Source organism: Leucopleurus acutus (genome assembly GCF_964270905.1).
Source record: "Leucopleurus acutus genome assembly, chromosome: 2".
Classification (NCBI taxonomy): domain Eukaryota; kingdom Metazoa; phylum Chordata; class Mammalia; order Artiodactyla; family Delphinidae; genus Leucopleurus; species Leucopleurus acutus.
Genome location: NC_139143.1, coordinates 56,539,213 through 56,561,148, shown reverse-complemented (window position 1 = coordinate 56,561,148; position 21,936 = coordinate 56,539,213). Strand labels below are relative to the sequence as shown.

General features: G+C 47.5%; 1 protein-coding gene across 3 annotated transcripts in view; it reads left to right on the top strand.

The window, feature by feature from the left end:
* Window positions 1–1,930: 1,930 nt before the first annotated feature.
* Window positions 1,931–21,936, top strand: part of CACNA1E (calcium voltage-gated channel subunit alpha1 E) — a gene marked incomplete at both ends in the record, with an annotated part of 298,648 nt that continues 278,642 nt past the window's right edge. For 2 of the 3 annotated variants that reach the window (XM_082833821.1, XM_082833820.1), the window contains one exon: window positions 1,932–2,197. In XM_082833821.1, coding sequence (XP_082689947.1) covers window positions 1,932–2,197 — 266 coding nt within the window. Of the gene's footprint in view, window positions 2,198–21,936 lie in introns of all 3 variants that reach the window. The other variant, XM_082833819.1, reaches the window with a different exon arrangement.

Here is a 21,936-nt window from a genome sequence, read left to right as displayed (position 1 = left end):
TAGACGCTAATTCTATTTTTTCTTCATTCTTGGGGTGTGTTTGAGGAAGTCAGTGGAGAGGACTTGGGAGCAAAAGATAGGGGTGGGAGGATCCCCCTGTTTGAGAAGGTAGTTTTAGCCTAGAACTCACTACCTCGGAACTCAGTATCCCAGAGATACAGGGCTCTATTAGAGCCAAACCCAAGAGGTCGTCCCAGATCGCTTTTAGAGAGGGGCGGGGTGCAGAAGCTCCCGCCAGAGCTGGCTCCAACACCAGAGTGCGGAGCCCCCAGAGGTCCTAGCGTCCCTCGTGGGACCTCCAGGCTGCTAAGTGGGGACATGGGCAGAAGAGGGTGCTGCCTTCTCTGCGGAAACCCTGGGGCAGCGCTCTCGGAGCCTGGGCGGTGCGGAGGCGCGGCGACCCGGCCCCGGCGCAGGGCGCGTAGAGCGCAAAGGCTTCGACTCCCGGCTAGGGCGGCGGCGCGCCGGTCACTGCGCGGGGCACAGCCCCGGCGGGCGCCTCTCGGCGGGGACAGGAGACGCGAGAGCGTGCGCGCGTGCGTGTGCGCCCCCGCCAGGCCTCGGCTCTCAGGCGGAGACTCTGCCGCGCCGCCAGCTGCGCCAGGCTGTCTCCTCTCAGCAGTACTTGGGGAAAGGCGATTCTTGCCTGGATCTTTGCAGAGGGGGCCCGCTACCCTCTGGCTACATCGATCAGTAGCCCAAGCCAGCCTCGGGTCCCAGGAACCTCCTGCAGCGGTTGGCCGGGTCCTTCCGGCTCCATCCCCGCCCCGCCCTAGCTCGCCAGGCCCGCCCCCGCTTCTCCTGGCTCTTCAGTACGCGCCTGACTGCGCCTCTGCGCTCCGCTCGCTCTCCCCCTCCTGGCCTCGCGCTTCTTCTCCTCTGCTCCTCGGAGTGGGGCTGCCAGGGTGGAAGAGGAAGACTGAGTCGGTAGTGAGCAAGTTCGGTCCTTGGACAACTCCCGTGCCAGGCTACCGCTGGGCTCAGCTGCAACCTGTTCCTCCCTCGCCCAAGTGCTCGCTCGCCCGCCCGCCCGCTCGCTCCCGCTCTCCCGCCCTCTCACCGGCGCAGCCGCGGATCGCTGTTGCATGCTGATCCGAGGAGGCGGCGGCGGCGGCGGCGAGCGCTCCGGGCGGATGCTGGCACTCGGGCTTCGCGGCTCTCTGGATGCTGCTCAACTTCTCTCCCAAGCGCAGGAGCTTTGAAGTCATTTGTCCCTCTCCGGTTGGATCGACTTCTTATTTTGATATTTTGGGCGTTGCGGTTTACGCAGCAACCTCAATACCGCTCTCCCCCCTCTCTCCCTTTCTGTCTCTCAACCTTTGGATGCGTCTGTGCTGGCAGATTTAAAGACCCAAGTCTTGGCTGTGGGATTTCTCAGATGGACTTGCGGGGGCTGGCGTTATAAAGCATGTCACCATAACCTCATCCTTGTCTTTTTTTTTTTGGAAAAGTTCTTTTGTTTTCATTTTTCCCCTCCCCCCACCAATAAATTACCAAACTGTTACCTAGCGGGCCGGTGCCTGCCTCTCTCCCAGAACTAGGTGGTGCGTCTGCCAGAAGAGGAGCTATGTTTGAAGAGCAGCCTACTCCACCCGTCTCCTCTCCAGTCCCTGAACGCCACCACACACTGGCATTTTGAAAAAAAAAAAAAAAAATTGCCTCCAGAAACTGAGCACACCCAAGCTCTTCCCCCCTTTTTTTCCTCCTTGAGGAATGGAGCTTCGCAGAGGTTGTATTTAGATTCAACAGTTCAGAGCGGCGGGGTTGCTGCTGCCGCCTTTCCGAAGAGCTCGCGAGGCTCCCCGGAGGCGGTGGTCCCCGTGTCCGTCTGGATGCGGCTCTGAGACTCCGTGTGTCTTTCTGCTTGTTGCTGTGTGCGGGTGTTCGGCCACGATCACCTTTGTGTGTATTCTGTCTGTTTAAACTTCAGGATGGCTCGCTTCGGGGAGGCGGTGGTCGGCAGGCCGGGGTCGGGAGATGGAGATTCGGACCAGAGCAGGAACCGGCAAGGAACCCCCGTGCCGGCCTCCGGGCCGGCGGCCGCCTACAAGCAGTCGAAAGCGCAGAGGGCGCGGACTATGGCTTTGTACAACCCCATTCCCGTCCGGCAGAACTGTTTCACCGTCAACAGATCCCTGTTCATCTTCGGAGAAGATAACATTGTCAGGAAATACGCCAAGAAGCTCATCGATTGGCCATATCCTTTCTTGCCCACCATCGCTCCCCTCTCCCCCCTTTGCATTTCTTCGGGTAAGGGGGGAAACGTAGCATGGAGTTTGCACCCCCATTCCTTTCCTGGTGCCGATTTGCCTCTGCTGAAGTGCACCCTGTACTTTGGTGCACCTAAGAGGCAAGCTTGGTGCTGTAGAAACCGATGTGGGCACTAGTGTTTTGCAAGGTAAGACTTTTGGTTTTTGATATTTCCTACGTGGAAGTCTCCAGCATCCCTGGGTGCGTGGTGTTGTGGTGTCTGCCCCTTTCGTGGCTGGGCTTTATTCGATTCTCAGCCCCCTAGTCCCTTCACAAGCTGCATAGAATGGGTTGCCCCTAATCTCTGGGTTTTCTTTCATACTCAGCCCCCCTTTTCCCTCCCTTTAAGCCATCCCCTTTGCCCCCATCCCCACCAGCCGGGAAGACACCTACACTATCAGCTTGTAGGAAAGTCAAGACTCCATGAGGGGATTTATCAGTTCAGAAGCTTCAAGAGCTCTGAACCAAAACCCTGTAGACAAGTTGACAAATGGATAAATAATGCAGGCGTTTGGCTTGGGACCCAGCTAACTCTGCTGGGGACTGAGTTTAAGTTCCACTGGAAGTGGAGTGAATGAGTGTGTCAGGGGAGGCAATCGCTAATGACACAGCCCAGACAACGCAGAGTTCGGGCTCTCTTCTCAGCCATGAAAGAGCAGCTCATCAGGGCCCATCCTTTCCTTAGTCCTGGGTTGGGTACTCCTGCCTCTTAATGCTTCATCAGCTGAGTGCTCTCCTAGTGCCCAGGATCCAGGCAGATCTGCTGGGCCTGAATTCATCAGCGGGGTGCTGTATCAGCTGAGCCCAGAGGTGTGCACGCAGTCTGTCTCTCCCTAGTTCCAGAGGAACTGCTCTCCACAAAGAGCTGGTGGGGGGAATCTCTGATGGTAACGGTGTCAGGGTGAACGGGCATAGAGAGAGGTTCTTTGCAGGTTTAATGAAGTGCGCCAAATGTGGGCTGCTGATTAGGCATCTCACTGCCTCTTTCTTCACTAAGAATATGGGCGTCTGGCAAGGTCTCTAGGAATTGGGGGTTGCTGGATGGTGAGGGGGATGAGTAGGGAGCAAGCCCGTGGGATGGTGTTATACGTGGGGGTAGGCTTGGAGACATGGGACTTTGATGCTTGTGGAGAGGGATTTCTTGGGAGGGATGCACCTGAAAAAGAGGCCACTCCTCTTCTTCCCCATCCTCCCTCCTCCCCTCCCCCACCCTCCAGGTGTGCAGCAGGGAGACAGCTGGAGCCACGTTGGGTCTCTAGTAGCAGCGAGGCTCGTGGCTCACTCCCCTCGGGGTCTGGGCATCTCCCTGCTACTCCCACCCTCGTCTCTGGCCTTCCCCTCTTGCCTCCCTAGTTCCCTGCCTCAGCAGCATGGCGATTGGCTGGCTCGTGGTGCTTCTAGGCAGTACCCCTCATTAGAAACGGAGGAGCATCTCTAGGCAGATATTCTTCCTGCTGCTGCTCGAACCCTCCCACAGCCCCCGCTGGCTGGGCTTCTTCTCTCCTTCTCCCCGCACTCCCCTCCCTCTCCTACCCGCACAGAATGATCCTGGGGCCAAACAGTACCGGAGTTAAACCTACCTAGGGTGAGGGGGACTGGGGAGGGGGAAGGGTCCGGTCCCTGCAGTCCCGCCTGCCGGTGAGCTGCACAAAGCGACAGCTCTCATTGTGTTTTCGTGCTGTGGCTGCGAACACTGCTCTAGTCAGGTCCCTAGAGATTTCTTCAGCGGCACCCCCTTCCCCGCCCGCCCATCTTCTACAATTCTCTAAAATTTCCCACCCACCAGGTGCTGCCTCTCTTAGGGGCCTGTTTACCTAGACAGGCGCCCTCCCGTTTCCCGGCGGTAGACAAAGCCGCCCAGCCGCCGCGCGGGTGGCAGAGTGTGACCGCAGCCAGCGTTGGTACCTCGGACAGCGCCACCGAAACTGCCCCGCGGCCTGGGCGCCACCGTCCCCGGGGTTCAGCACCTCGGGCACTTCCGGCCGGGCCCAGGCTCCCGGGAGGGGAAATTAAGCACGTTTCCTACACCACGCGTTCGCCGCTTTTCACGTTTTCTCTTCCGCTGCAAAAACGCCGCCTAGAATAGCAGGAGTTGCGAGCGGCGCAAGGTGCGACTGTGGGTTTCACTGCGCTCTTTCCTTGTCTTCGGCCAGAATGCACCAAAGAGACTCAAAGGAGAGACTAGGGAGTTGATTTCGGCATCCTACTCGGTGCCTTGGCCTTGAGCCCCGTCCCAGTGGTCTCTTCCATCCCCATAGTTGGAAGTTTCACAGTGCTTCCACAGCATGTAGGCTGTTAGTGTTTGGAGAGCATCTGCTAAGGTGTGTAGTGGAGACCTGTTCGCAAATTTAAAACACACCATGTTTGCTGTTTATTCCTGCCTGTACAGTGTAATTGACTAATATATATTCCCTCTGGTGGTGACCATGTGGACACATTGCGCTTCTGTGGGTTCTGCGTTTGCTCTAATACCGCATATAAGTTCCTAGTTTCACCTCTCTTCTTTTCTAATTCCTTTCTGGAATTGTATTCCTTTTTCTTATTGGGAGTCAGTGTGAGCACTGGTTACCAGTAAAGCTTGGGAGCTAAGCTGTCTGGGTTCAAATCTCAGTTCCTTCACCAGCTCTGTGACCTTGAAAAGTTACTTCATTTCTCTGTGACTCAGTTTCCTTATCTGTAAAATAAGGATGGTAATAATGAGTTACTGGGAGAATTAAATGAATTAATATATGTCAGGTTTCTAGAACACCGCCTAATTCCCTGTAAACACTAGCTATTATTATTATTAATAGAGTCCTTCAGAAATTTCAGCATACCAGAAGGGAGGGATCTTAGTTCTAGGTGAACGAAGTCTTCTAGGCTTTTGTCTCCCACAGACAGCAAAGACCAGCATCACCTGGAGGCTTGTTGAAAATTCAGAATCCCAGATACAGAGAAGAAACCAGTGGTTTCCACAAGGGAGAGGGGCAGGGGGAGGGGCAAAATAGGTGAAGGGGCTTAAGAGGTACAAACCAGCAGTTGTAGTATAAACAAGTCACAGGGATGTAATGTACAGCACAGGGACTATAGTCTATGTTTTATAATAACTTTGTATGGCAGGTAATCTATAAAATATCGAATCACTGTGTTGTGCACCTGAAACTAATATAATATTGTAAATCAATCATACTTCCATTAAAAAAAATTCAGAATCCTGAGCCACACTTCAGATTTACTAAATCAGAATCTGCATTTTAATAAGATCCTCAGGTGATTAGTATGCCTGTTCACGTCTGGCAAGTACTTCTGTGCTCTACGTAAGGGCCAGATTTTCACGGAAAGGAAGGTTCGGGACACATGTCAAGACCTGTTTTGAACTGTCATGTTCATATGCAACGTGCTTGAGGATTTTGATTATTCATGTAGTACACTTTTTGAGATGTATACATCTTTTCTTGGCTGCAAAAAGTCACTGTAGAACTAGGGGGATAATATGTACTTCTGTGTGCTGTGTTAGTGGTCTCTGAACACCACGTAATACTGGTCTTCAATCAGATTAGCCTGAAAAGATCAGTTAAACAGAAGGAATGATTTAATTGAGACTTGCCACTCTCTGACTTGGTTGGGGGTGGTGATAACCTCATCCAGTTATTAACAGGGAAGGTCTCGTTCTTATGGGAAGAAATGCATAGGATAACCTAGATTTGGCAAGAAAAATGGTGGCAAGTCAACAGCCCACTCTGAATGTTTCATTTTTCTTGGAAGCTACATCTGCACAGGGAGATAATTTTATTTTCTTATGGCAATCTCTTCTGCAGTGGGTGCCATAACCTTTTTGAAAATGCTAATCTGATTTAAAATGTGGTATTACATTTCATATGATTCCTCTTTTTCTTTTTTGCTCATCTAATAGATCTAACAGAAGGGTTCTCTTTTTCTCAGGGAATTGGCTGCTGTGAATGTCACCCCGCATTCACTGTGTCATAAGCTTACTGGCTCGAACCCTTCAGTGCCCAGGCCCAGTTGCCCTGTGGACCTACAGGGTCTCCCTCATGGTTTGTGAGATGTTCCCCACACGTTTGCACTTTTCCAGGTTAGAGGATGAAGGGAAGAAATGGCATGTCTGACTTTGTGCCATTGAGGGGCAGTGGGAGATTTCTCCCCCGCTGATGGTGTGGGTTATCTCAGCAGGGGAGCACATGTTTCATGTGGAAATGAACATGGTTTAAAGTAGGAAGATCAAATGTGTTTGTAGCCACTGAGCTGATGAAGCTCATTATAATGAACCTGTGGATACTCATTCGTGATTTCTTGTTTCAGAGAATTTCTTTATAGCCCCAGAGGGCTCTGGCTTTGAGTCGGAGGTTATGTGCTTTATTGTGGAGAATTTCCCGTTGTCAGTTATCCATTATTTTTGGAGGATTTTGCTGAAGATTACTGAAAGCTTTAGTTCCCCAATCTCCCATTATGGCATATACTTTTCTCCTGTTCTGTTGCCTATAAATATATTGCACTGTGAAAGATAGTAGACTGTAATCCTGGCAGGAATTTCAGGTTTGATGTAACTCTAATGGCTCATGAGTCAGAGCACCTTGATTAGGGCAGAGGGTGGCAGCTAACAAGAACGAAGTCTGTAATTATATCCTGTGATCAGATAATGCAGAAAGTCTTCACATCTTCTGTGTACCTGGGCACAGAGGCAGTGAAACAGATAGCGACTGTAACTGGCACTGATGCTGCGGGATAAAGGTCTTCATTTTCTGAGTCTCCCAGGACAATCTCCATGTTGCCTCGTGGCTTTGCCCTTGAAATAAGGTGTGAGAAATGTTTCCTCCAGAAACCAGGCTAGGACTTGTCGTGGGGACCAGTTGTAATTGGGATGCAGCCTGGAATGCTAGTTGGAGTGAAGGAGTTTGACAGAAATGAAATGACTTGAGGATGGAGACAAAAATATCTTGGATGTGATAGTGTTGTCTGTTGGTTTGCATGTCATTATTTCCCCACTTCTCTCCACTTGCTTTCCCTGTGCTAGGTGCAGGGCACACTATGAATTAAAGGAGGAGGAGGAAGAAAATAACGAGGACAGGCCTTCTTCTTTTTTTTTTTTTTAAACATCTTTATTGGAGTATAATTGCTTTACAATGGTGTGTTAGTTTCTGCTTTATAACAAAATGAATCAGTTATACATATACATATGTTCCCATATCTCTTCCCTCTTGCATCTCCCTCCCTCCCACCCTCCCTATCCCACCCCTCTAGGTGGTCACAAACCAGGCCTTCTTTTTATCTTCTTTTGAAAGATCTAGACTCTGGGATTAGTAGCTCGATCCAGAATTGCTTATCTCTTTTTAGCTGCTGCTATACAAAATGTAGGTGTTTTTTTCCCCCCTCAAACTCTGCTGCATTTCCCCCTCTTTATAGGAACATCTGGTTTCTTTCCATTTTCATATTCTTAGTTGAAATAAAATGCAGTTAAGATGTGCAAAACTATCACAACTCTTGCAGACTCTGGCTCTCTGTGTTCTATCATGTCATCAGTAGCCTCCCTCCTGTCATCTGCAGGGCTGCCTGGGAGGCTGCAGCTCCCCAAGGCCAGCGTGTGGTCCAGCCCATCAGAGGCACCTGTGCTGATCTAATTTTGTTTATCACTGACCACTAAGACATTAAAAGGGGGAACCTATACGTGACTGTAATTAATACCCTTTTATTCACGGAGAGAGAGACCAGGTCCTTTTCTTCACTTTCTCTTTCTGCCCAGTCCTCCGCCCTTTTCATCTTTCTATATTTCTCCCTCTCATTTTTAGGTTCAGCCTTTGTGAATAATTCATTATATGTGTGGGTTTTTCCTAGGCTTTTTGGAAAAGGAAGGTTATTCATCTTCTTCTTGGTTATGAGGAAGATCTCTTGCAGAGGGCCAACTTCACAAATCAACTTTTTTCTCTAAGTCCTCTATATTTTTGCAGTGGGATTGGGACACATGAGAAGGGTAGCTGGGGGGAAGAATCTTTTTAAATCGTTTTTTTCTTGCTGCTTTTGTAAGGATTGCCTCCTACCCAGTCCTGTTACATTTGGGTGCCCCATCAGTTTGCAGCCATTCCCCTCCTGTATTCAGAGAACGTGGTTAACTAGAAGATATTTATGTCCCCAAGCACTTGTCACTCTGAATCCTTTCATCCTCCTAGGTCTTCACACTGATAAATGCTGAGCCACTGAGCTAAGAAGCAGGCTTCTGTAACTGCTTCATTTCAAATTCCAGTGTGAATTCACATAGGATTGGAGTGGGGAGCAGGCACTTAAATTAGTGTATCACGCCCCCCATCACCATGTGACTTCTAAAGCAGTCCTTTCAAAGAGGGATAAAAATGCCAGGGACCTCTATCAACGCTTCTCTTCCCAAACATTCTAAACCTACGCAGAGAGGGCCGGTGGAGGTTCACCAGCCCTGTTGCCAGCATTGCCCTTAATTAAGGATGGAAAGTACAGCACAGAGTTTTTAGGTTCCTCCGACCGAGCAGCCTCTTATGCGTTAAGCCTACTTCAGTGCGCTGTCTATGGTGTAATTTTGGTCACTGAGCACCCCAAGAATGTTTACTGAGTTTTTCATTCCCCACATCTTTGGCCGGTCTTTGGCTATAAACTCTTAACCCTATTTATGAGCCCCTATGTCCCCTTCTCTGGAAAGCAAGGAGCAGCTAGAAGGTATATCCGTAAGAGGCAGAAATGGGCCAGATTAAGGAGAACAGCACTGAATGACTTTAAAAAGTGTCTGTTATCCAATCCATACCCCACCCTGTCCCTGACAATGCAGTGGGTTATCCCTTAGGGGTTTCTTTTCTTATTGTATTTTGAGTTCCAGGTTTGTAGGACTGAACAGTTCCACTCTCAGCCTTCTTGAATTTTTTTTGTTTTGTTTTAAGGCCTGCAATGAATCCATTTTTGTAAAGTAGTTCATCCCAGAGGCAGGTGGGCGGGGCTTGGGGATGTAACTCCAGGCTAGGCTCCAGCTCTAGGCTCCTGTGGTCCAGCTAAGTGAGCGGCTTCAGGGAGGGACCCTCCTGTGCCGAGTGTGGCCTTTGTGCCTGTAGGTGGCTGATTTGAATCTCTGTTGCAACTCTGCATAATTATGAGGCTTCTTTTTGGTGTGGGGGGGCTGCATTTGGTCCTGCTGCATTTTTGCTGCATCTGTTTTGCCTCATCTCGTGAGAATTTGGAAAGCCTGTTTCAGATGTACGCACTGGCTTTCTAAAGGCTTGTGTCATTAAAGCCAGAAGGTGGCGGTGGAGTGGGGTGTCTTTTTTTTTTTCCTCTTCCCCTTTAGGGGAGATGAAAAGGATGTGGCCACACAGTGGGTAACAGGTTAGAGGGGAGAAGTGCTCCGGTCAGTGTCAGGAATTGAGGTTTGCCAGTAATCAGAGTCTGGTATCATTTCCGTAGCCGAGTTACAGGGGGCTGGGAGTGGCCTCAGGGACCCAGAGGAGAGCCTCTGCACACCAGCGTGAGGAGGAAGTTCGTGCTCTCAAGTCTTTCCCAGCCTTCAGCTCAGTTGGAGGTTTGAAGCGTTGCAAACTTTCTGTACCTTTCTCAGTTTCCACACCTTACGGTCATGGGGCTGGTCGGAGTCAAAAAGCATGAAATGGATTTTCAGCAGTCACTCGCTGACGTCCTGGCAATTCCAGCTGTGTCCTATTGGGAACTGTTTTGCTTCCGCTCTGTCAGGGATGTTCCTTGCCAGCAGGTGGTTTCTGTCAGCATCAAGGCTAATTCCTCATTTAGCTTCTTTGTGTTGAAGTCATACATATGGACTCTGTCTGTTTCATCTCTACCGTTAGTCTTCAAACTTCATTGTGTCTCAGAATCTCCTGAAGGGCTTGTGAAAATACAGATTACCGGACCTCAGTCCTGGAGTTTCTGACTTCATTGGTCTGAAGTAGAGCCTGAGAATTTGCATTTGTCACAAGTTCTCAGGGGACACTGATGCTGCTGGCCCTGGAACCGTACTTCAAGAACCACTGCTATGCCTGGCAGTGCCTTTAGAGAAGACCAGTCTTACAAAGCGCCCATCCTAAATCTCTCTCTCTCTCTCATATAACAGCCTGGAGCCTTGCTGTTAACAGGGGTTCTTTGGGTTCAGGTAGTGAGTCTTTGAGACTTTCTTTACCGAAATACAGATGATCTTGGGAGCAGGGACATAGTAAGCTAGTATATGACATTATCCACTTAGAGTTAGTTCTTATTCTTTCTGGGCTTATAATTGAGAGCAGCCTGTTCTGAGAATAGGCAAAGGACATGCGCATTTAATTCCAGCACCTAGCACGATGCTGGCACTTGGTGAGTATTCGGTAAACTGTTGTTGAATGATCGAATTAATCAGCTGCTATTGATTAAAACCACAAGCATCGGTGAAGTGCCTGTTATGTGTCTAGTGTTGCACTGACTGGGACCTGTAGGACCAGGCATAGCCTTAGTAGGGGAAGAGGAGAATGCTGGGAGGTGGTGAGGGCACTGGATGGCTGGCAGGGGATTGAAAGGTCATTACATGGGAATTTGGAGGTTGGAAAAGTAGCTTCACCTACTTTTGAACCTTGCTAAGGGTCGCTCTAGTCTCTATAATATCCAACACAGGCTGTGCAGAAAGTACTTGGTGTCTGTTGTTATCGGGCATTTGGTTGTACAAAACTCTTTATTAATTGGCACCCAGAGATCTATGGTTTAATGACAATTGACATTTATACTGATGGCCCCTAGGTACCACAGAATGCGGTAGTGCTTTCTGAATATGACGGCCAATGAAGCATTCGTTACATTAGGTCAACATGGTTTGAATGGTGTGTGTACTTTATTGTATTCAGAGCTGCTGCAAATTATAATCCATATTGATTATATAAAGTAGCTCTTTATCACTTTTTTGTTAAATTAACCAAAATCTTCTTCTCCAGCTACACCAGATAATAGAGGAATTTCTGCATTGTTCTAGAAATGAGTCCTTTCAACTCTAGTAATACTGTAGGACCTGGAGATGGATCCTGGTACAGTTGTCATAATGTCAGGTGGTGGTTAGAACAAAGTCATTATTTTTTAAATAGCTCAGCAAGCTGTAGATTTAGTGGGCAAGTTCTCCAGCTGACAAGCTGGCATTGCATCTAACTGGGTGTGCTTGGTTCTGTAGGCTCACGTTGAAAATGAACCACCAAGATTTCCAAGAGGGTCTCCAATAGGCATCTCAGCAAGAGATTGACCGGTGACACCTTCCCCAACTTGATTGAATTACCCAACTTTTGTGCTTTGGACTGTTCCATGCTCTTTTATACGCCCATCTCATTTCTCCTTGATCAAGATCAGAGGATGTTTGGTTTGAAACTGTTCATTTCAGCGTGATGGTCTTTAGATGCTTAAGGCTGTGGAACTTTAGAGTTGGGACTGACCCGAACGACTGTGTAGATGACATCTAGGTGACTGTTCTTGGAGTATGGGGACAGTTACGTCCTCCTGGTACAGTGTTTTCTTGCTTTCTGTATCGGGATCACAAATCCTGTTGCAATCCAAGTGATGCTGTGGACGCCTCTTTCCTGAAAAATACACATACAATTTTGCATTAAATTTCATGGAGGGGCGGTCCGTGGATCACAATTTAAAAATGCTAACTATGTTAGAAAATTCCCACATTCTGGGATGTTGGGATGCTGGGCCATCAGGACAGTGTATCCTTTAGGTACAACTGTGACAGGACTTCACGTGGAAGAGCTACAGATATCTGTCTGTGTGAGTGCATCAGCCATGCCTCCATGATGAAACATAAACATTCTAACCAAAGAGCATTAAGTCAATACTGGAACTCTTTCTCCATCACCCTGATAGACGGCCATCAGGCTTCTAGTGTCAGGGTGCTCTTCCATTATTAGAAAACTTAAAGTGTAGGAAGCTGAAATATTCCTCCTTATAGTTTCCACCCGTTTGTTTGTTTGTTTTCCTGTTTCTGTTCTGTAAAGCAACACAGACCGAATCTACTTCTTGTTCACTTAATGGTACTATGGTACTGAGCAGTGCTATTGGCTAGAACTTTCTGTGATGATGGGTATGTTTTTATCTGTGCTGTCCAGTGCTGTAGCTGCTAGCCACATGTGGTTCTTGAGCACTTGATATGTGGCTATCGTGACCGAGTGTTCAGTTTTAAATTTTATTTCATTTTAATTAATTCAAATTTGAATAGCCACATATGGCTAGTAGCTACAGTACAGGGAAGCAGAAGTAGAGAGGCTAGATAGAGTCAGAAAGTCTGAGCTCCTGTCTGGGTTCTGTTCTTTGTTTGCTTTGTAACTGGACACAGTTTCCCTAGCTTGTTGCACAGGGCTTCTTGTCATCCCCTCTGCACATGGCACCAACCTGTCTCACCTGCCTTGATGCCCTTCTTTCCAGCTGTTCCAATGGGCCGCTTGAAGGGACCATCCTCTCCCAGGCCTCCATCCCTGCGTACTTGCTGCTCCCTCTGCCTGGAATGTTTTCTCTCTCCCCCCCCCCACCCCCCCGACTTCCTGGCTTTAAGACTGTACTCAGAGGTCATTTCCTCCATGAAGCCTTCCTTGATTTCTCTCAGCAGAGTAAGGCCAACTCCCTCCTTCTGGCTCCCATATGCCACCTAGTTTATTACTTTCTTATAACACTCACTTACCACATAGCTTTAGTATTGGTTTAAGATCCCTACAAGCGAAGGGCCATTATCTATAAGTTCCGGAACTTAGAACAGTGCTTACTAACATTGGCATTTAACACACGTATCTATCTATCTATTTATTTATACTATATTTTTGACTGTGTTGGGTCTTTGTTGCTGCACTTGGGCTTTCTCTAGTTGCGGTGAGCAGGGGCTACTCTTCGTTGTGGTGTGTGGGCTCTAGGCATGTGGGCTTCAGTAGTTGTGGCACATGGGCTCAGTAGTCGTGGCTCGCGGGCTCTAGAGTGCAGGCTCAGTAGTTTTGGTGCACGGGCTTAGTCACTTCGCGGCATGTGGGATCTTCCCGGACCAGGGCTTGAACCCGTGTCCCCTGCATTGGCAGGCCGACTCTTATCCGCTGTGCCACCAGGGAAGTCCTCATTTATTTAAATGAAAATAATTTTTTAAAGTTTTTTTTTCTGTGAAGAAATGGCATTCTGACTTGACTTGAGATTGTCGTCAGCTTAAAGCCTTGGATCTTTTACTATGAATTGATGACAGAGTTCATTTTCCCTCGAACTGTTCTCATTCAATTTAATTTTTGAATGTGAATTCAGGACTCCGTGTTTATTTCAAATACATTTTATCTCCTTGTTTCTGGTCCAGCAGTCCATCCTGTAGACATCCTTTTCAAGTGGGGACAGGGAACTAACATTCACTGAACATCCATAAACGTCAGACTCTATACATATTTTTATCCACATTTTATATATGGGGAAACTGAGGCTAAAGAAGATTCATTCGGTTGCCCAAGGTCATCACCAGTGAACTTGAACCCTGGTGGTCTGACTCCAACACTTAGGTGGTTTCCATTGCACGTTGCCTCTAGACCCTGCTGTTTAGTGGGCGTGCTCTTTACCCTGAGGGCTACATCGACTGCAGACCGGATAGACATGTGCCTTATGCTTTCATTCAGGTAACTGATAGAAATATGGTTAGAACTGGGGACCTCCCTTCTGCTTACTACTAGTGCATTGGTAAGTGCTCACCGACTGTTCAGCTTTTCTCACATTTCCTGAACGGTCCTTTAGCCAGGTGTTAGGTCTCTATTTTGCCTGTAAGGATATTGTGCGAGATATCCTTGTCACATGCTTTGCTGAAATCTGTACACACTTTTATGCCTATTTCATGCCTTTGTTAGGCCAGGATATATAGCATCTTGCTTTCTGCGAAGTCCACACTGTGTGTCATTTTCAGAGACTCACTTAGACAATATTTTATTTCTTTACTGTGGACAGTTGAAGTGATCGTAGGAGTTGAAGTGATATTAGACGTCAGGTAGTCCAGTGCCCAGCTGATGAAAGCTTCACCTTAGGGTTTAGGATTTACCAGTCCCTGCTTGGAAGCATTAGAGTGTCATAGTTAAAAATGTGGCCTTTAGATTCAAATCTTGGTACCATCTCCACCACTTCCTTGCTCGTGCCTCTGGGAGTTACTTGACCTTGCTGTGCCTTAGAATCCTCAAACAGAAAGTGGAAATAGGAATTTTACCTATAAGGTGTATCTTAGAGGATTTTTGTGATGATCAGATGAGATGACACATGGAAAATGTGAGAACGATGTCTGGCACATAGTAAGCCATGAATACGTCTTAGTTGTTAGTATCTGGTTAATTTCAGTTGCCTCAACATTGAATTTCTGCAGCTAAGTTTTTTCCTTCTAACAATACCATTTATTTTCTCCTGACCCTTGTTGGTTGTCTAACCTGAACACTGCCAGATGTTTATGTGACCTTGCATTGGTTTTGTAACCCCTCTGAGCCTCAGCGTCTTCAGGTGTGAGGTAGAGGTCACCTGCCCTGCTTTGCCTCCCTTGCGAGACTGTTGTGAGGCTAGCATCATCTAATATGTATGAAAACCCTTTGTAAAGGTGTTAGATATTAGCACTAGTGTTAATGTCAATAGGGTTAATAAATACCCAACATTTTATTGAGTGTTTACTATGTGCCAGATTCCTGTGCTAAGTGTGTCCCGTGGATTATTGGCATTTATTCCCCACGACAGTTCTACAGAGATATGCATGCTGGTTTTCTACATTTCACAGCTGGGAAGATTACAGTGTGGAGAGGTTAACTCATTTGCCCAAGATTACACAGCAAGTGAGGCCTGGAGGCCTGGATCAGAGCCCGTGCTCTCAACCACTGCAACTAGGTGGTTTGCCCACCAGCCCTTTTTGTTTTTCTTCTCAAAGTTATTGGGTTTACATTTTTAAAGATACATTAAAAATATCTACATCCAAACCTGTCTTTCTTCATGGGTCTCTGATGCCAGTTTTACAGCAACCTTGCCCCTGAGGACACACTTGGATTTACAATCCAGAAAAAAAAATATCTGTAGGAGCAATAATGATGCAGAATTTTTCCAGCAAACTTTTGATAAAAGGAGATGAGATATTCAAAACTATCAACCTTAGACAAAGTCACTCGATTTTGTTTGTACAGAAATGGTAGCCGCAAGTTTCAGATGGCCTGATGGATGGTGTGTGGAAGTGTCCCTCCTAGAACCCCAGCTTGGCCTCTGGGCAGGTTTTCTTCTCAGAGGTTGTCAGCCTTCCGGCTAACTCCTCCTTGTCTGTTTGGGTTTCTGGGTATTTAAAGTCTCCATCTTTGTTCTAACAGAGAAGGTAGTCACAATGGGATTCCGTGAACTGTGGATGAAACTTCTGAAAGGGTTAGAGGCGTGTGGCAGAGAGGGGGAGGCTCCATGAGCCCTTGGACATTTGCATAATGAGCTTAGGGAAGGTCATCTGACCAGGACACTGGAGGGCATTTTACTTGAGGGAACTGGGCACTGATGTGGATGTGAATGGAGAACCAGGTGGAGGACCCAAAGGAAATTAGGGAGTGGGCCTAAAGAAACATGAAAGGAACTGCCTCTTCTTTCTGCTAACTTTGGATTGTATTTGCAAGGGAGTTTGTGTTTATGAGATAACTGAGCCATATGGATGTACAAGGATACATGTGTTCTCCTGGTCTGCTGATATGAGAGGAGCAGTTGAACGGTGTGGGCTTTTCTGGAGGTGGGGTGGGTAGGTGGATGTGGTAACATGAGGAGAGGCAGTTCTGGGGGATATGGGCCCATGTAAATTCAGAGGATCTGGGCACTTTGGCAACATGATAATCCCTTCTCATCGATAGTTAATGTATTTATTTATTTTTGAGATCACCATCTGCCCCTCCTCCCCCAAAGTTCTATGGATAAGGGACGGTACATCTTCTCTGGGTAACCTCTCTCCTTGGTGATGATTAGAGAGTAACAAACAAATGCCCACCCCTGAATGTGCAGGCTCAGGAAGACTGAGCTCACTTCGGTCCCAAACCTCAGTAGACAGGCTCAAAGGAGCAAAGCAAGGGAATAGATTCTGGGAAATGAGAACTGTCTGACAGCTTTCCACACTTCCACTGTGGAAGAGGCTGGGTTCAGAACAACCCTGCACGATGATAAGGTTTATCATCCCTTTCTCTTCTCTTCCCTTCATTTATTTTTATTTTCATGTAATTATTTTCATATCATTTTACCAACATGCTGTAGAGACCACGATCCAGACCTGGAGAGTCATCCATCCTTCAGTGCACATCCCTGGGAGTGTTCAGAGGAACCTCACCTTTACTAAATGCCTGTTGTGTGGCAGACACTCTGCAGTGTGCTTTAGAGCCATATTATCACTTTACCCAAAGCTGTGTGAAGTGGATATTATTGTTCTCATCTTACAGATGATTAGCCCAGGGTCACAGGGAGATGTGGTCTGAATGACTCCACTGGCTCCTCTCTTTCCACTGTCCCACACTGCCTCAGGTCAGACCAGAAGAGTAGCAAGTACTCTTCCCTAACAGAGCATCTTTTAGGATGACACTGTGAACTGTGTGCCTGTATCAGTAGCCCCCGTTGGGTATGAGGCTAAACCCATGGGGGAGTAAAGGAGCGATAGATGGGGAAAGCACAAAGATCTCTCACCCATCGTCATGAAGTGGGTCTGAGGCAGCTTGCCCTGTGTCACTGGCATGCAAGCTTCATTTGGAGCTGGGGCCCTTTGCTCTTTTGTCTTCTGTCTTCACCAGAAGCTCCAGTCAGACGTCATCACTCTGCAAAGGACTTTTGATTTGCAAGTGCCAATTCTCCTTTTCTTTTTAATATTAGCATATCAAGTCCATTTTCTTTTTTCCAGCCCTCAGAAGGTCTGTTCTCAGCCCTCCCTTTTCCGGGGCACCCGTAGTGTGAGTGGTAGCGTGGAGTAGACAACATTTATGACTGTTTTTGAACTTTCACCTTTTACTGAATGCTTTTACCTTTGCGGCTTGTTAAGGACATGGGGGCGGTGGGGACAGAGAGGCTGCAGAGAAGACTTTACTATCCCGACAGAGAGTGTAGAAAAGGCTTACAGTAGGTTTATGGAAAAGCAGCCTCAGGTTCACCTTCAGGTCACCCTTTGGAGGATTCTGACTTTTTATTAACCATCTCTTAGAGGTGTTCCTAGCCAGTCCAGCTTGTCATGGAGCTCCTGCTATTGAAAATTGAGAAGTGTTTCCATTGACTTTAGACACTTGAAACGTATTCCTAGGCGTGCCAGGACTTCTGCTTTGGGTGTTATTGTTGGATGTACTCATTAGTAGCTTCGCCCAAAGTGGCTTCTCTCAGTTGTAATAATGGGCGCTCCCCCTTTCTGTCTCACTTCCCTTACCATCATGTTACTTCTTATTAGCACCACAGACTAAGAGAATGTTAGAGTTACGGGGACCTAAGAGAAACTCTAACCAAACCTTCCTTTATCTGTAGGAAAGCTGAGAGTCAGAGAGGTTACATGACTTGTCACTGATCTCTCAGTAAGTGACAGAGCCAGGGCTGGAACCCAGGGCTCCTGACTCTCAGTCCAGGGCTCCTTTTTAGCACATTTCCTCTGTGCTTTCTTCAGTACTCTTTCTCCACTCGGTCATCATCCTTCTATCCCCTCATCCTCTTTCTGGGATGCTTTCCTCCTTTTTTTTTGTTAGCAGGTATATGTTTTCAGTGTTTCTCTGGGTTGGGCCATAGGAGGCTGGGTCATGATTAATAAGAAAGGATTTAATTAAGAAAAAGTAGACAAGAGAAGGAAAATTTAAGAGACGCCAACCAGCACAGATCCAATGAGAATGGGAAGCAGTGATTCAGAACAATGGTCGATGTTTTCCTTTCCCAAAAATTCTGCTGGAGAATGTTATGAAGTGGTAGTACTCAGCAGGCAATGGGCTCCTACCCAACGTAAAACCAAGATCACATCTCAGCAGATGGGAGAATGGCTGCCGAGGCGAGCACTCCTCTCAGAATCTTTTCTGGACTCTTCCGTGGTCCTGACAAAGGGAAACGATCCACACCCTACCTTAAGAGATACGCTCTTGAGGACAGTTGAGTAGGGATGGGGCAGTAGACTCAGTAAGAAGATACCTTATATCTCTTTCTAAGAACTGTCCATTCAGGCCAAGAAGCTAGGGAGTTTTATTTGATTGCCCTGATAATCGGCTCCTAAGCTTTTCAGGAATCCATAGAGATTTCTAGTCCTGGCTCTGGAAGAGTCTTACTCCTGCTCTGGTTTCAGTATCTACATCTATAAAATGAGTGTGCTGAATCAGTTAAGAGAGCTCTAAGGCACCTTTCAGTTCTTACCGAGGTGCCTCTGGGATTGTTTCCTCATTTGTTATCTCAGCGGAGTTGAGGACACCATGAGCTGTCATGGCCTCCAGCACTGAAGGCAATGTTCTTCTCCCTGGCTGCACATTGAAATCCGCCTAGGTCCTTCTAGACATGCTGATGCCCAGATGGTAGCTGAGACGGATTAAATCAGGATTTCTACAGATGGAATACCTGTATCCTTAATTTTTCAAAGCTTCCCAGGTGATTCTACTGTGTAGCAAAGGCTGAGATCCGCTCATCTTCCAGAATAAGAGGTGAGCCTTTACCTGATTTGTTTCCTTGGGTTGTGCTTTTAATCACGTGTCTTGGTAGGTTCCTCTTATAGGCTACGGTGATATAGCAGGAGCCCCCTGGGTCTCCCGGAATTCAACCTGAGAGAATGGGATGATTAATTCTTATGTTTCACGGTGCCGGCCAACTTCACCCGTGGCTGCTTCTGGCACACATCCCGCCACACAGGTACCAGCCTTCTGTGATACGGGCGATGCTTCAGACTTCATGAAGGCAGGTCGGGCTAAGAAAGCAACTTGAGCCTAAGGGACAGAGGGAGTCGTGCTGACCCATGAGGCCCTTGAGCAAGAGACCGAAGAATCATTGACTTTCTTCCTTCCCATTTGTTAACTCCTTCTGCATAGGAGGTTGATCCAGCTCAACTGCTATCAAATACAGGAATCTCTTCCTTAATATCCTTGATGGTCTCCCAGAGGCATGGAACTTACAGTAAGTGGTGTGCGGAACTGGCTAGTCCCAGCTTGTGGGTTTCAACTGTGTGTATCTCTTCCCAACTCCATGTGCATTGGTGTCAAGTTGGTAGCCTCAGTCACCACGGAGACAGTCTTTACACTCCAGAAATTGACACACGCTGCACATCAGGGCTTTTCTCTCTTCAGAGAGGCTGGTGGTTAAACATCTATTCGTACAACAGTTAGTTTACTACTTAACAAAGTAGTCCATTCGCTTGCGGAACAGTGGAACTTCTCTGTATTGCCGCAGATCTGCCTTTGGGTGGGCACCCCACCCAGTGGTCTCAGCCTTGCCCTTCGCAATAACTTAGACGACATCAAAGCCCCCTCTGACGAGCTAGCCCTTCAGATGTTTGAAAACAGCTGTGATGTCTCTCTCAAGTCTTCCCTTTCCAAGCTGAGTGCCCTCAGTGTGTTCAACGTTTTCTCATGTGGTCTGGAGGCTCAGTAGGTGGCTTTGAATATTGGGGTGCAGTTGCAGGGTTTTTAGAGGAAAACGAAGACTCCTCCCAGAGATGATCTGTGGACTTTTTCACAAAAGGCTTTTCCTTCTCTTTCTGCATTCAGAGTACCGGCTGAGCCACACGGAGTGAGTGTGGATGTGGGGTAGGCTACAGTCTTGGGTGTGGTTGCTGACTGCAGCCCACATTCTTTCCCTAAAATGCACGTTGCTGCCAGAATGCTTGATGGGCTTGAATTCATCAGAGTGTCATCAAAACACAGATTCTGGTTTCTGAAACAGGTAATTTTCCCACCACTGTTTTGTTTTCCTTCCAGAGGCTTTTAACGTTCCCCCTTTCTTTCTTCCCTTTTCTGTAGCGTTCAATCATTTGTCTCCTGATCACCAAAACTCTGTGTCGAATGACAGCGTTTTGAGTCCAGGATTCAGTCAGACACACAAAAAGGGAATTTGTTAAGACCTATCCAGCTGACTGTTAGACAAAAGAGAGAAGGCAGCCGGTGCTGTCTGAGTTCCGCAGAATCGCCACTCCCCATCCTTTTGGAATTGGGGCTTGGCTGAGTCTGGAACTGACCTCAGCACGGGTTAACCAAATTGGCAATAATGTGAACTTCCTTTTAGTCATCTTATATAGAGGGCAGGGACATGGGAGTCAGACGAATGAAAAGTTCAAGGCAGCTACACAGCCAGCATTGCAAGGGTAATGCTAGGGGTCTTTGTTTTGGGTAACTGAGTCCACTGACCTCCCTAAGTGAGCAGTGGGACTGTACCGGCAAACAGAAAGCCTCTTTCGGTGGGGTGGGGGGGGGGGTCTCTGCCTCTTTGCTGTATTCTCAACGTTGCTTCCTTTGTTTTTCATTCATTAGGATTTAAGTCTTTAGGAGTAGGTGTAATGGCATTTCCATCTTCTTGACAGAGAGAGAGGGAGAGAGGTGTGTTCAGGACTGCCTGTCATACGGTGAATTTGAACAGAGGCAGCTGTTGTCATGGTGATGGCAGGTTGCATCCCACCACCATGGAAACCAAAGTTAAAAAACTAATGTTAAGGCTGGAAGTCACATGATACATTTTTGTTTTGTTTTGTTTTAAAAAAAGAAAAGGGGTTTGGTTTTTCAATCTGTTTTTGTTGGTTTTTTTTTTAGACGAGTTGGGTTTTTTTTTTTTAAGACGAGAAAAATTCTAGTAAGGAAAGCAATGAGATAATGAAATGGGGCAATACGAAGTACGCAGAGCCTTCCACCCCATTTTTCTGCTTGTTAACAGTGCGTTTCTGCTGCCATGGGGGTGGGAAAGGAAGGAGAGATCCAGGATGGATTTCCAGATTTGCAGCCAGAATTGTGTACTCATTCTTCTGTCACATGGGGAAGCACAGGGGTTTAGCCCTCCTGCCCTTCGGTGGCAACGTGTGGTCCACCCTCTGTTGAAGAGTCCACCCTCTGCTGACGAGTCCACCCTCTGTTGACGAGGACAGAGCCTGGAAACCGAAAAATAAGGACTGAGAAAAGAGATGGGAATGCAGTTGAGGGTGTGACTTGCCCCAGAGATGAGAGTGGTTCATACATTGATAAGTTCAGATGCTTAACATTGTTTTTCAGGAAATTGAAAAAAAATTTATCTGTAGCCCCTCAGAACCCCACAGAATACAGTATCTCTATTTATTCCCTTTTCTGGATGAGTCTTCTTTGGACGCACTGTCCTCCTAGGTCAGCCACGGGAGCAAGTTCAGAGAAGTCCAGGAGGAGCCCATCCAGGAGCATATTAGCCACTGGGCCGAAGCTCCCTTGGACCATGGCTAACCTCTGAACCTGGCCTCAGTGGGGCAGGGCTGCAAAGGCTTGCTGAGAGCTGTTAGAAAGCCCTCTTGGCTCAATCTTTTTATCTCATATTTCCTCCTACTTCATGCCACAATCTGGAGAAAAGGTGAAACACCCTTCCAGGAAGGAGAGCTGGCCCTAGGCCTAACAGGGCTGGTTTTAATTTTTTTTTTCAGTCTGTGAGGCATTGAAGAACTGTACATAGGATGTGTGTGGAAAGGCTAGGAGACAGCTATTCCTGTGAGAATGTCAGTCTCTAGGGAGGGGTGCAGACACTGCATGTGGAAACGATGGCGGTGGCTCTGGCCATGTCTGGCTT